The sequence below is a fragment of the Heterodontus francisci genome, chromosome 15, assembly GCF_036365525.1.
Source record: "Heterodontus francisci isolate sHetFra1 chromosome 15, sHetFra1.hap1, whole genome shotgun sequence".
In the NCBI taxonomy this organism is placed as follows: Eukaryota; Metazoa; Chordata; class Chondrichthyes; order Heterodontiformes; family Heterodontidae; genus Heterodontus; species Heterodontus francisci.
The window spans coordinates 26,857,387-26,870,748 of NC_090385.1; the positions used below are offsets into that span (position 1 = coordinate 26,857,387).

Below are 13,362 nucleotides of genomic sequence, written 5' to 3' on the forward strand. Positions count from 1 at the left end.
GAAAGGCACAATAGTAGGGTTGGCTGGAGGTGGAGGGAGGAGGGGACAACCAAGAGGTACAGCCTTAAATCATCTGTAGCTTGTAAATCGGAAGAGATTGTGAGATGAAGCGGATGTGGGATGTGAGAAGGAGGATAAGGTATGAGCATATCATCCACCTTCAATGGTTTCAGCCCTGCTTCTGCCTTTGGCCTTAGTCATGGTATCGCCAATGATGGCAAGCACTGTCTCCTCCATGGGGGGTTAGGATTTGCAGGTGTACCTGTCCCCCTCCAGTTATCTTCTACTGCCTTGGGTTATGTGCTACTTCGTCCTGTAGGAGAAAGGGAAGTGTGTCAGTGAGTGTGATGCAATATGTTTGGGTGATGTGGCTGTCAGGGTTCAAAAGCTGGCAGTGTGTGCAAGCTATGAGATGTGGGTGTGAGGCTTGCAGCAGTGCTCGGTGTGTGAGTTTGAGAAGAAGCAATGAATTTTAGGTATGAGTGAACAGCATGTGGTGGATTGAGCAATTTGATGGAATATGACATTTAAAGATGAATTCGCTGAGCTTGACCACAGGTGTGAGGTCATTAAACTTCTTCCTGTGCTGCATCCAGGTGCTCGGGGCTATACTAGTTGCATTGGCAGTGAACACTATCTGCTCCCAATGCCTTTGCATGTTTGTCTGGAGGGACTCCTGGTCCCTGTGGATAGAGGACCTCTCTCCTCCTGTCCATCTCTTGCATCAAGGCCTCCAATGCTGTGTCAGAGAACCTGGGAGCATGCTCTCTGCCCTCTTGCGACATATTCACTCCTCTTACAATTTTGCAGCCCCTGCTGAAGCTTGCAGCCACTTAACAGCATTTTTAGCATGCTACAGTCATTTAAATTAGCAGGCAGCATGATGCTTGCGTGTTGTCTGCATTGGAAGGATCCCTGCGCCGCTTTTTGGGAGCTATTGAACTTTGCCCTCATCTCAGGATCATTAGTCCAGGCCTCTAGATTACTAGACTTGGAACATAACCACAATGCTACCATACTCCCCAGCAGGCAGTAGAAATTGGACTTCAGTTTTCCCAATGTTTAGCTGGAGGAAATTGTAGCTGATCCATCTTAACAACCGGAAATCACAAATGTGTCTTAATATCTGCTGACTGTAAAAGCAGGAAAAAGGAGTGTAAAATAACATCACAAGGAAACCCTGTGACAGGGAGCTTGAACAAACCTCTATTTATGTAAAGAATCTGCATTATAGAGAAACACGGTGGACCCCACAACCAAGGTTCATCGTTTAAACGTCTCTAATCAGAGCCCACTTACAAAATAATGTGGGATATAGAGGATTACAGAGCACTGAGTCATCTAAAAAGGGTGATCAGGATGAAGTTAAATCATGGTAATTGTGAGCTAAGTAGGGGTAAAGATCAGTTTGTGCCATGGAACTCCGTGCTGGAATAAGCTCTGGAATTCCCTTCCTAAACCTCTCCAAGTCTCTATCTCTCTTTCTTCCTTTAAGACGTTCCTTAAAACCTACTTCTTTGACCAAGCTTTTTGCCATCTGCCTGAATATTGCCTTATGTAGCTCAGTGTCTAACTTTTCTTTATAATGTCCCTGTGAAGCATCTTGGGACCTTTTATTATGTTAAAGGCGCTATATGAATACAAGTTGTTGTTGTTGCTGACTGAAACCAAGGTTCATGGGGTTGGTGGACACCTTTTGATTTACACTGGGTGTCAGCCCTACATGTGTTTGGGTCGAGGCCATTGTGTTCCTTGAAAAGATTATTGATACAGTCCCTGGAGTTTTATCTTAAGGTAATTCTACAGTGGAAGTAGTTTCAGATCAAATTTCTTCATAACACAGCATTTTCTATATTCCTCAAAATCTCTTAGAACATTTCTTTTAAAACTCAGTAAATATCATGAAATATTTGATTAATTATAGCTACTGTATTTGTATTTAAATTGCCCTAATGTGCCTACTTCTATTGACAAGCTTCAGATAACGGAAGCTAATATCAAATAACATTTTGAATGGAGCATTTATACTGATGAAACACTCAAGAAAGTCTTTCTGTAAGACCAGCTCAATTGCTGTGGAAGGATTAATTCCATAACAGCCTGAACATCAAAGCATGTGTGCGTGTGCAATTATTTTTAACTCACTATTTATAACCACATAACTGACTGTTGTTCCTAGATATTCAAGCTGACAAAAGAAATTTATACAGCAAAGAGCAAGCCAGAACCATGAAATGAAGCCAAATTTATAGTGAATTTTTGTGGTGCTTTAGACACCCATTGCTCAAAATTGTTGAAAAATGTTTGCTGATTCTGCTTAATGCAAAACTCAGTTGCAAACTACAGTAATAAATGTGTGTGTATAAGTTACAAACTCTGTTAATTAACCACCGACTCCATCCCTCTCCCTGGCAACCGTCTGAGGCTGAAGCAGACTGTACGCAACCTTAGTGTCATAATTGTCTCCGTAATGAGCTTCTGACCACATATTCATGCCATCACTAAGACGGTCTATATCAACCTCTAACATCGCCCGACTCCTCCCCTGCCTCAGCTCATCCGTTGTTGAAACTCTCACCCATACCTTTGTTACCTCTAGACGTGATTATTCTAACGCACTCCTGGCTGGACTCCCATTTTCCACTCTCCATAAACTTAAGCTCATCCAAAATTCCGCTGTCTGTGTCCTAACTTGCACCAAGTCCCATATACCCAATACCCCTGTGTTCACTGACTGACATTGGCTCCCTGTTAGGCAAGACTTAATTTTAAAATTCTCAATCTTGTTTTCAATTCCCTCCATGTCCTTGCTTGTCCCTTTATCTATGTTCTGATCCAGCCCTCCAATTCTCTGAGATATCTACACTCCTCTAATTCTGGCTTCTTGAGCATCCCCAATTTTAACTGGTCCACTATTGGCGGTTGTTCCTTCAGCCCTAACCTCTGGAATTGCCTTCTTAAATCTCTCCACCCCTTTACCTCCCTTTTTTTCTCTTAAGACACCCCTTAAAACCTATCTCTTTGACCAGGCTTTTGGTCATCGGCCCTAGTATCTCCTTATGTGGCTTGGTGTCACATTTTGTTTTTTAATGCCTCTGTGAAGCGACTTGAGACGTTTTACTATATTAAAGGTGCTATGTAAACGCAAATTGTTGTTGTATATTTAAAATGTATAAGTGATTTTTCAGACTCAAAGGTGATAATCTTGACCTTTGTGGAATGTTTGCTGTATCCAGTGTTGTGGGGTGGGCAAATCAGTGGCCTTGTGAGCTGGTAAGCCATTCAGATCGACACTGTTATATTGCTATGGTAGGCTCTGGCCAAACCCTTCCTATATGGAAAACCAAAATGCAGCAGATGCTGGAAATCTGAAATAAAAACAGAAAATGCTGGAAATACTCAGCAGGTCAGGCAGCATTTTTGGGGAGAGAAACAGAGTTTTCGATGACCTTTCATCTGAACTCTTTCTATATGGCCTCCCTCAGATTGAAGCAGTAAAGAGGAAAGACTGTAAATGCTGGAAATAAACAGCACATAAATCAACACCTGTAAAGAAAGGAGATTGATTTAGAGCAGTGGCTGGAAGTAAACCTGATGTTTGCAGATGTCCCTGACCTTTAGTCACAACATCTAACTCACCCTCACATCTAAACAGCCTCTTTTTAATAATACAACCATATAAAAAAAAAGTCGTGTGATTTGTTAAATACGCCCAGTTTTCATTCATTTATTCAACTCTGATTTTAAAAACCCACATCTTCTGCCTTCATCATCTCCATCTCCGCCTTGATCACCGGCGCGGAACTGCAGTTGCGGGAGCGGTGTTTCCGGGACCGGAGCGGAGGATTCATCGGTGCTGCACACCGGAAGCGGAAACGCGAACAGCTTGTGTCTGGCGGATGGGAGGAGCGGAGTTTTCAACCGGAGGAAGAGTGGCGGCGGGGAGGGGACTGGGGCTTCATGGCTGGGTCTCTGGTGAGCGGATTTTACTCGGGTTCCTGGCGGCGGGGATGTAATGTTCCTGAGCAACGTCGGGCTGCCTCCTTCCCCCAACCATGTTTCATAGCTGAACTGCCTTTATAGAACAGTGTTTGCATTTCTGTATATTTATATTTTTATAAAAACTTTTCTAATTCTCAGGACTTCAAAACTCATGCGGACCAGGCATGCAGGGCAGCAGATGAATTTGTCAACATTTATTATGACACCATGGACAAAAGGAGGAGAGTAAGTAGCCTTGGGGATTTGCATTTCCATAACTGTACATGGTTTCCCTTTTCTACTGTCTCTCATCCTGTAATTCCAGCTATTTTGACCAGGATCTCTGAATGGAAGGAGACAGTCCAAGGGAGAGAAAAAAATAGAAGGAATGGGCATCCGCAAGTTCAATTGCAACAAAATGAAGTGACCATTTTTATTAGTTATATAGGTTAAAAATGGCATTAAAAAAGCTTCTGGTTTTTACGGGATTGTTTATTCCAATTGTAGAATTGCTGCAATAAATGTGATTATGTTTAGGAGGCTGCTTGAGGTTGTCTGTCTGGTCTCATCTTACCTCCTCAGATCTCCGGCAGTTCTCTGAGTTCTGTGACCCCCTGAGCTACTAGTTTTTAAGATTTGGCCTTGCCTAATGCCTGAAATATCCAACCAGTATATTATAAACAGTACTGCTACTGCAATCCTTGGAGTAATTTCACCAATGCATGGAATTTTTAAAAATCAAAAATGCACTTTTAAAAAAGTTTTTCTCTTTTTCTCCCCTTTCTGACTCCATCTTCTTTCTTCACTCATACTAGTTTTATGTATAATTAGCTAATTTTTACTTTGTTTTTCTGCAGTTCATTGTTTAAACTTGCCTGTTTTTCTCTCTTCCTCACACCCCTTTTCCTGCAAGGACTACATCCCATTCTCCCAGTTTGTCCATCTCTGATGCATGTGTTCTGATGATGCAACCTTCCACAACAGTGCTTCTGACTCCTTTTTCCTCAACCAAGGATTTCCCCCCCCCACCCCACTGTGATTGACAGGGCCCTCAACCATGTCCAACCCATTTCCCGCACTTCTGCCCTCACCCCTTCCCCTCCTTCCCAGAACCGGGACACGGTTCTCCTTGTCCTCACTTTCCACCCCACCAGCCTTCTCATCCGAAGGATCATCCTCTGCCATTTCTATCACCTTCAGCTTGATGCCACCACTAAACACATCTTCCCTTCCCTGTCAGCATTCCGAAGGGGTCATTCCCTCCTCAACACTCTGGTCCACTCCTCCATCAGCCCAACACCTCATCCCATCCCACAGCACCTTCCCATGCAATTGCAGGAGCTGTAATACCTGCCCTTTTACCTCCTCACCATCCAAAGCCCCAAACGCTCCTTGCAGATGAAGCAGCGATTTACTTCCTTCAATTTAGTATACTCTATTCACTTGCCTCTACATTAGGGAGACCAAACGTAGATTGGGTGACTGCTTTGTGGAACACCTCCGTTCAGTCCGAAGGCATGACCCCCAAGCTTCCGGTTGCTTGCTATTTCAATGCACCCCCTTGCTCTCGTGCCCACGTTTCTGTCCTTGGCCTACTGCAGTGTTCCAGTGAACATCAACACAATCTCAAGGAGCTGCACCTCATCTTCTGATGAGGCACTCTACAACTTTGTGAACTTGACATTGAGTTCAACAATTTCAGAGCCTTTTTATTTATTTTTAAATTAAAATTTTTTTTTTTAACCATGTGCCTGTTTTACATGCGCTTTTGGACAGAGCTGCTCATTATCCTGCCATTAACACTCTTCTGGACTAATGCTTTGTCGTTCACCACAGCCATTAACACACTCTGCCTTTGTCCCATGACATCTTTGTTATTTAATCTCTCCTGCCCGCTGCCCTATCACACACCTTCCCTTTTGTTCTCTTCCCCACCTCCCCTCCTTCGTTTGCTTAATACCTAATACTTTTATAACCTTTGCCAGTTCTGATGAAAGGTCACAGACCTGAAATGTTAACTCTGCTTCTCTCTCCATAGATGCTGCCTGACCCTGCTGAGTATTTCCTGCACTTTCTGTTTATATTTCTGTTTTTCTGTCTCTCCGATATCCCACCGTCCATTCTGGAGCTGGGTCCCACATCCTAAAATTAGATATTTAAATGGCTGAAAACTGCTTGAGGGACTTTTTATGGTTCGGGCATTGTAGGTTCACCTGGTCTTGCCATCAAAATGCTATACCAGATCTCCTCTTCCAATGCTGCATCACTCAATGAGTTATCTCATTAGTTGTCTCAAGGAGTGGGAGTTGCTAAAATGATCACCTGGTTAGTAGCACCCAAATGTTTGGCATGTATTTAAATTGCTATTTATCACAGGTTGATAACGCAATGTTATTTTGTTAATTTTATCACGTTGTCTTCAGCTTTTGCATTTTGATCTTTTTCCTCATGCATTTTTTTTCATAGGTATTGACCAAATTGTATCTGGATACAGCGACCTTGGTGTGGAATGGTAATGCGATATCAGGCCATCAAGCACTCACAGAATTTTTCGAAATGTTGCCTTCTAGTGATTTCCAAGTAAATATGCTGGATTGTCAGCCAGTTCATGGTATGCTTCAGTTATACCTAATGATTGAATCAAATAGGACATGTTTTGAATTGTTAAATCCCTAATAACTGTATCTGTATCACTCATCTTGCAGTATGCCTGAGTACTCTATTTAACTTGGATAATTTCATTACCTGTAATAACAAACACAATAGAAAAATGGTTGTACGAATTGTGTGATCATTACTGCTCCGTTTCTTTAGCATTCTTCCCCTTCACCTGCAGAAAAAATCAAAAATTGGGTTTCTTCTGAAAAAAAACTTGAATTTATATAGCGACTTTAATGTTATAAAACATAAGAACAGGAGTAGGCCATTCAGCCCATTGAGCCTGCGCCGCCATTCAGTACAATCATGGCTGATCATCCACTCAATGCCTTTTTCCTACACTATCCCCATATCCCTTTATGTCATTGGTGCTTAGAAATCTGTCAATCTCTGCTTTAAATCTACTCAAAGACTGCGCTTCCACAGCTCTCTGGGATAGAGAATTTCAAAGCTTCACAACCCTCTGAGTAAAGAAATTTCTCCTCATCTCTGTCCTAAGTGGCTTCCTGCTTATTTTGTAATTGTGTACCTGGTTCTAGAATTCCTAACCAAGGGAAACATCTTACCTGCATCTACCCTGTCTAGCTAGCCCTTTAAATATTTTGTACGTTTCAATGAGATCTCCTCTCATTCTTCGAAACTCTAGAGAATACTGGCCCAGTTTTCCCAACCCCTCTTCATAGAACAATCCTGTCATCTCAGAAACAAGTCTGGTGAACTTTCGTTGCACTCCCTCTATGGCAATAATATCCTCCTTAAGGTGAGGGGACCAAAACTGCACACAGTACTCCAGGTGCGGTCTAATCAAACTTCTATACAATTGAAGACTTTGCTACTCTTGTACTCAAATCCTCTTACGATAAAGGCTAACATACCCTTAGCCTTTTTAATTGTTTGCTGCACCTGCATGTTAGCTTTCAGTGACTTATTGATGAGGACACCCAGGTCCCTTTGCACATCTGTTCCTCCTACCAAAGTGGAGAACCTCACATTTTTCCACATCGTATTCCATCTGCCTTGTTCTTGCCCACGCACGAAGTCTTTCCAAATTCTCTTGAAGCCACTTTGCACCTTCCTCACAACACACATTCCCACCTAGTTTTGTCATCTGCGAACTTGGAAATATTACTTTTGGTCCCCACATCCAAATCAAGTACTGATCCTTGCGGTACCCCACTAGTCACAGCGTGCCAACATGAGAATGACCCGTTTATTCCTACTCTGTTTTCTGTCTGTTAACCAATCCTTAATCCATGCCAGTATATTGCCTCCTATCCCATGCACTTTAATTTTGCTAACCAACCTCCTGTGGGGGACTTTATCAAAAGCTTTTTGAAAATCCAAGTATACCACATCCACCGATTCCCTTTATCAATTTTGTTCGTAACATCCTCAAAAAAATCCAACCGGTTTGTCAAACATGATTTTCCATTCATAAATTCATGTTGACTATGCCCAATTAGATCATTATTATCCAAGTGTCCATTTATCTCATCCTTCAGTATAGATTCTAGCATTTTCCCTGCTACTGTTGTAAGGCTAACAGGTCTAGTTCCCTGTTTTCTCTCTCCCTCCCTTCTTAAATAGTGGGGTGACATTTACTACCTTCCAGTCTGCAGAAACCATTCCAGAATCTCTCGCATTTTGGAAGATGATGACCAATGCATCCACTATCTTCATAGCTACCTCTTTCAACACTCTGGGATGTACAATATTAGGTTCTGGGGACTGATCAACCTTCAGCCCCATTAATGTCTCCAATACAACCTTCTCACTAATACTAATTTCCTTCAATTCCCCATTCTCCCTAGTCCCTTGGATCTCTAATTCTGGGAGATTTCTTGTATCTTCCTCAGTGAAGGCATACACAAAGTAATCATTTAGCTTCTCTGCCATTTCTCTTCCTCATAAATTCTCTTGAGTCTGCCTGTAATGGACCCACATTTGTCTTAGCCAAACGTTTCCTTTTATAGAAGCTTTTACAGTCTGTTTTTGTGTTTTTTGCTAGTTTACATTCATATTCTATTCTCCCTTTTATCTGTTTCTTGGTCCTACTTTGCTGTATTCTAAAATCCTCCCAGTCCTCCGGTTTACTACTATTTCAGGCAACTTTATAGGCCTTTTCTTTTAATCTTATGCAATCCTTAACTTCCTTTGTTAGCCAGGGTTGACTGCCTTTTGGGGTTTTTGTGCCTTGACAATGTATAGTTGCTCTAAACCATGTAATCTTTAAAAGACTATCCATTATTATGTACTGTCATACTTTTTAATATACTTTCCCAATCCACCTCAGCCAGTTTGCCCCTCATACCTTCATAATTTCCTTTGCTCAAATTTAACACTCTGGCTTCAGATTGAACTACCTCATTTTCAAGCGTAATGTAAAATTCAATCACATTATGGTTACTCATTCCTAAAGGTTCTTTTACAACAAGAAGCATCCCAAGGCGCTTCACAGGAGCATTGAACAAAATGACACTGAGCCACATGAGATACTAGGTCAGGTGACCAAAAGTTTGGTCAAAGGTTTTAAGGAGTGTCTTTAAAGGGGGAAAGTGAGGTAGCAAGGTGTAGAGGTATGGAAGGTGCACAACGTTACTTTCCTTTGTCCCATACTCTCTTATTTAACCTAGTTTCTGTCAAGTTTATCATATTTGCCTATATAAAAAAACAAATTACTTGCTTTTCTCTGCCTCCTGGATTCAGTCATCTGTTTAGAAGGTGATAATACTTAAAACATTGTACTTCAACTAGTTCATGACTTTTGTATTCAATTCTTGGAAGTCAGATACTTGAGTGCTAGTTATTATTACCTTGTCTGGAACAGCAATATGCTGCTTCACCAGTGGGCTAGTTTGTTTGCAGTGCAGCAATGATTAAGCACGAATGAGTAATGGGTATATATTTGACTACTTTTTTCCTTGCTGTAACAGGCTGATTACAGACCATAGCTCTCCTACAACATATTTCTAAAGTGTCTGCAAAACGTACATTTTTTTTTTTTTGAAGGGGTAATGTTATCAAGATAAAATGTCCAAGGCAGTTTATCATGTTTGTATACAAGGGAACAATAGTTATCATATATGGCACCGTAGTCTTTTGTCTTACAAATGACCGCCTTTTCCTGGATTTGAAGTTGGCTGTAAAGTTGAAAGGGTCCCACTGCATTTTTCTCTTCACTGACCTGAATATTTTCAATTGTTGCATATGAATTTTTCATGATGTTCTGTAAGGCGTGGTGGGATGGCAGCTTGATGGTTTTCTTTATTTTGCAACATGCTTTTCTAATGTGGCAGAAGTTACCAGCGTATTAAAGGCCAGGTATCTCGCACTGGGTCTCCAAGGGAGGTTCAGTCTGCATTAAGAGCAAAGAGGGAAAGCAAATTTAATGCCAGGAATTAACATGAAACCACAACGACATGAAACCAAAATGACATTGAAGTCAACATTTCTATTATGTGAAGTTTTTATTTTATTTTTTTAATTTTAAGATACAGCACTGAAGCAGGCCCTTCGGCCCACCGGGTCTGTGCTGACCAAGAACCACCCATTTATACTAACCCGACAGTAATCCCATATTCCCTACCACCTACCTACACTATGGGCAATTTACAATGGCCAATTTACCTATCAAACTGCAAGTCTTTGGCGGTGGGAGGAAACCGGCGCACCCAGTGAAAACCCACATGGTCACAGGGAGAACTTGCAGACTCCGCATAGGTAGTGCCCAGAATTGAACCTGGGTCCCTGGAGCTGTGAGGCTGCGGTGCTAACCACTGCGCCACTGTTCTTATAGTGTTCTACCTATTGCTTTAAGGAAAAATATATTCCATCCCTTTTTTTGCAAAATTGTGGATCTGGTAATTGAGTAACTGTTAGCTTTGTGATTGTTCAACTTGAAGGTTATTGGATGTGTTACTGGATTCGCCTATGTTGTAGTGAAACTTTTTGTTTTGTCTATCTAGAGCAAGCTACTCAAGGGCAGACCACTGTGCTTGTGGTCACCTGTGGTACAGTGAAATTTGAGGGAAATAAACAGCGATACTTCAATCAAAATTTCTTACTCACAGCACAAGTAACCCCCCAAAATACAGTGTGGAAAATCGCAAGTGATTGCTTCCGCTTTCAGGACTGGGCCAGTTAACTTGTGGTTTTAAACGGAGGAGTATGATTATTTGTGGCTGCTTTGGATTGAGTCTGGAAGTAAATGGTGAAAAAGGTGAAAGGATAAACAATGCAGTAACTGTGTGAAGCATTGTGACCAGAGTGGCAGAAAGAAGAGCAAGAAAAACTTGTATCATCCTGTTGTAGAGAAGTATATAGCCAACACACCTGATACTGATGTTCAGTGTCTGTTTTAAAGATTGCATTTGGCAAAGGCACACCTTTCTGAGGTCTGGAAACTGGTTTTAATCTGAAATCTGGCATTATTAATGTTAATGCTGGCTTTGCATACCATGCTGTTAGTAACAGACTTCAATAAACAAACAATTTAATTATACTGTGTTTTTGTGTTGCTTACACATTAGATTTTCAACGCGTAGTGCATTTTTTTTTTTTCCCCCCTCCCACTGTAGTTTTCTCCTCACTTATCCTGGACATACGACCAGGAGTCTGCCATTCGCATGGCTGCATTGGTGCTAGTTTCCCTCAGTACTGTGTCCCAGTGGACATTTCTTGTGTGTGTTGAGTGAGTGTTGGTAGTCCTTTTGATCCTTAGGTTGTCCTCACTTGAATTGCAGGTGCACTTTCTGGTAGGGTTTCACTGTATAGCAAGCAGGAGTAAAACCCTGGCTCTTTTTGTCATTGCTCAGCCTAGGGTCCTGTGGTCAGTTGTAGTACTCTTCTCAACCCAAATGAGATCAGATATCTCAACACAGACTGGGAATTAAATGTAAGATCTCCCTGAACTGTATGGCTTGGGCCCACACTGAACACTGAATATGGTTCATTCCTCAGCACCAAAATCTCTTGGATGAATTCTACATCCTGCACAATGTGAAAGAAATATTGAATCTGAAACCTTAACGTACTTTCCACTCAATTTATAGAGTGTATCAGAGTTCTCATTCTTCACTGCTTTTCTAACATTTAATTGATGCAAAATAGGATTGGAATGTACCATTCATGTCTTATAATTGACCTAAATTAGCTTACCATTGAACTTTTGCTAAGTCCAGTCCAAATCACACAATAGTTATTAAAATTAATGCAGTCGCATCAGAAAGACTTGCTTTTATATACCACCATTAATGACCTCAGCATATACCAAAATCCAAATAGCCAATGAACTACTTTTGAAGTGTTGTCACTGTCCTAATGTAGGAAACATGGCAGTCAATTTCAGCAAAGTCACACGGACAACAATGCAATGATGGCCAGATCTGTTTTTAGTGATGTTGGTTGTGAAATATCAGCCAGGACACTGGAGAGAACTTGCCCTTCAAAATAGTACCATGGGATCTTTAATGTCCACCTGACAGGGAAGGTAGGGCTATCAGAACTGCAATAGAGCACTGTAAAGAACTTCTGCTGGCCAGAATCAAAGGTGAGGCAGATATAAAGATACATAAACTAAAACTATATTTAACAACTATGGTAACACAATGGGATCGCAAGGTTAGGTAGAGGATTACATCCAGTAGCTGGATGCATACGATTAATAGTCTCAATTCTCATAAACACAAAAATAATTTAAATACATCATGTCTTAGCATCAGCTGGGTTTTGCTTAATGTCAATGCCCAAGTATGCAGTATGACTTAAGCCTAATTTACCATTTGAGCTTAATATACTATTGCTATGTTTCCAAAATCATGGTTGTTTCAACATGATCTGAGCATATTTTGTAGGAGGTTGGTTGTTGGGTAGTGCTGCCTTCCTTTGAGATGCTCTTCTCTCTGGGGATGCTTGAGGCAAGTTGATGTCTGTGGTCATCGTCTTTTCTCTTTGGTCATCTCATCCTGGCTTATCTAACCTTGCTATTACGACCAGGTGAGAAAGGGGTCTAGGGGTCCCTCTTTCCTTCACCTGGTCTTACTGTAACAGGGTTTAATTTTTAAAACTGTTTTTAGCTCCCCCTTGGTGAATCCTTGTTCGCTGATTTCCAATTATTAGGCAAAGAAACCAGCACAAACAGGTTTTCTTAGGTTTAAAGAAAGGTTGAAATTTATTAAACTTAAATTCTAATTCGGTTGATGCCGACGGATACACGCCCACGCTAGCATGCATATGCGATATACGCATGCAAATAGAGACAGAAAAGAGCAGAAGAAAAATAAAGTGGAAAAGTTTGAGGCAATATCTGAAGAGTTTTTGTTATGGTTCTTTGAGCTCACTGTAAAGTCCTTGATTGTAGGTAGTTCTTGCTTTTTATTGGGGCCCAGTATTATTCTTAAACCTTGTTCACTGTAGGAGACTTTTCTCTCTTGGGGTTCATCTGTCTTCTGTGGATTCAGAGGCTTGTGAGAAAGAGATGGGAGCAGACAGGAGAAATTTTGGCAGACCTGCAAGGGAACAAGCAACGGTGAGCGGGAGTTCTAGTGGCTTAAAAGAGGCTGCGAGAGGCCTGGGAAAGAGTGAGACTGAGGCGGACCTGCGAGGGGACAAGCACTGGCGAGCTGGAGCTCCAGCGGCTGATAGGCTGCGAGAGGCCTGGGAAAGAGCGAGACTGAGGCAGACCTGCGAGGGGACAAGCACCGGCGAGCGGGATTTCCAGCGGCT

The 13,362-nt window shown here is 41.6% G+C and overlaps 1 protein-coding gene across 1 annotated transcript; it reads left to right on the forward strand.

Annotated features, from left to right (window-relative positions):
- The first annotated feature begins 3,874 nt into the window (after positions 1 to 3,874).
- nxt2 (nuclear transport factor 2-like export factor 2) lies at positions 3,875 to 11,140 on the forward strand. The gene is made up of 4 exons (XM_068047928.1): positions 3,875 to 3,975; positions 4,141 to 4,227; positions 6,448 to 6,592; positions 10,605 to 11,140. Exons 1-4 carry the CDS (start codon positions 3,961 to 3,963, stop codon positions 10,781 to 10,783), a joined length of 426 nt encoding a protein of 141 aa, XP_067904029.1. The 5' UTR covers positions 3,875 to 3,960; the 3' UTR covers positions 10,784 to 11,140.
- Positions 11,141 to 13,362: the final 2,222 nt, after the last annotated feature.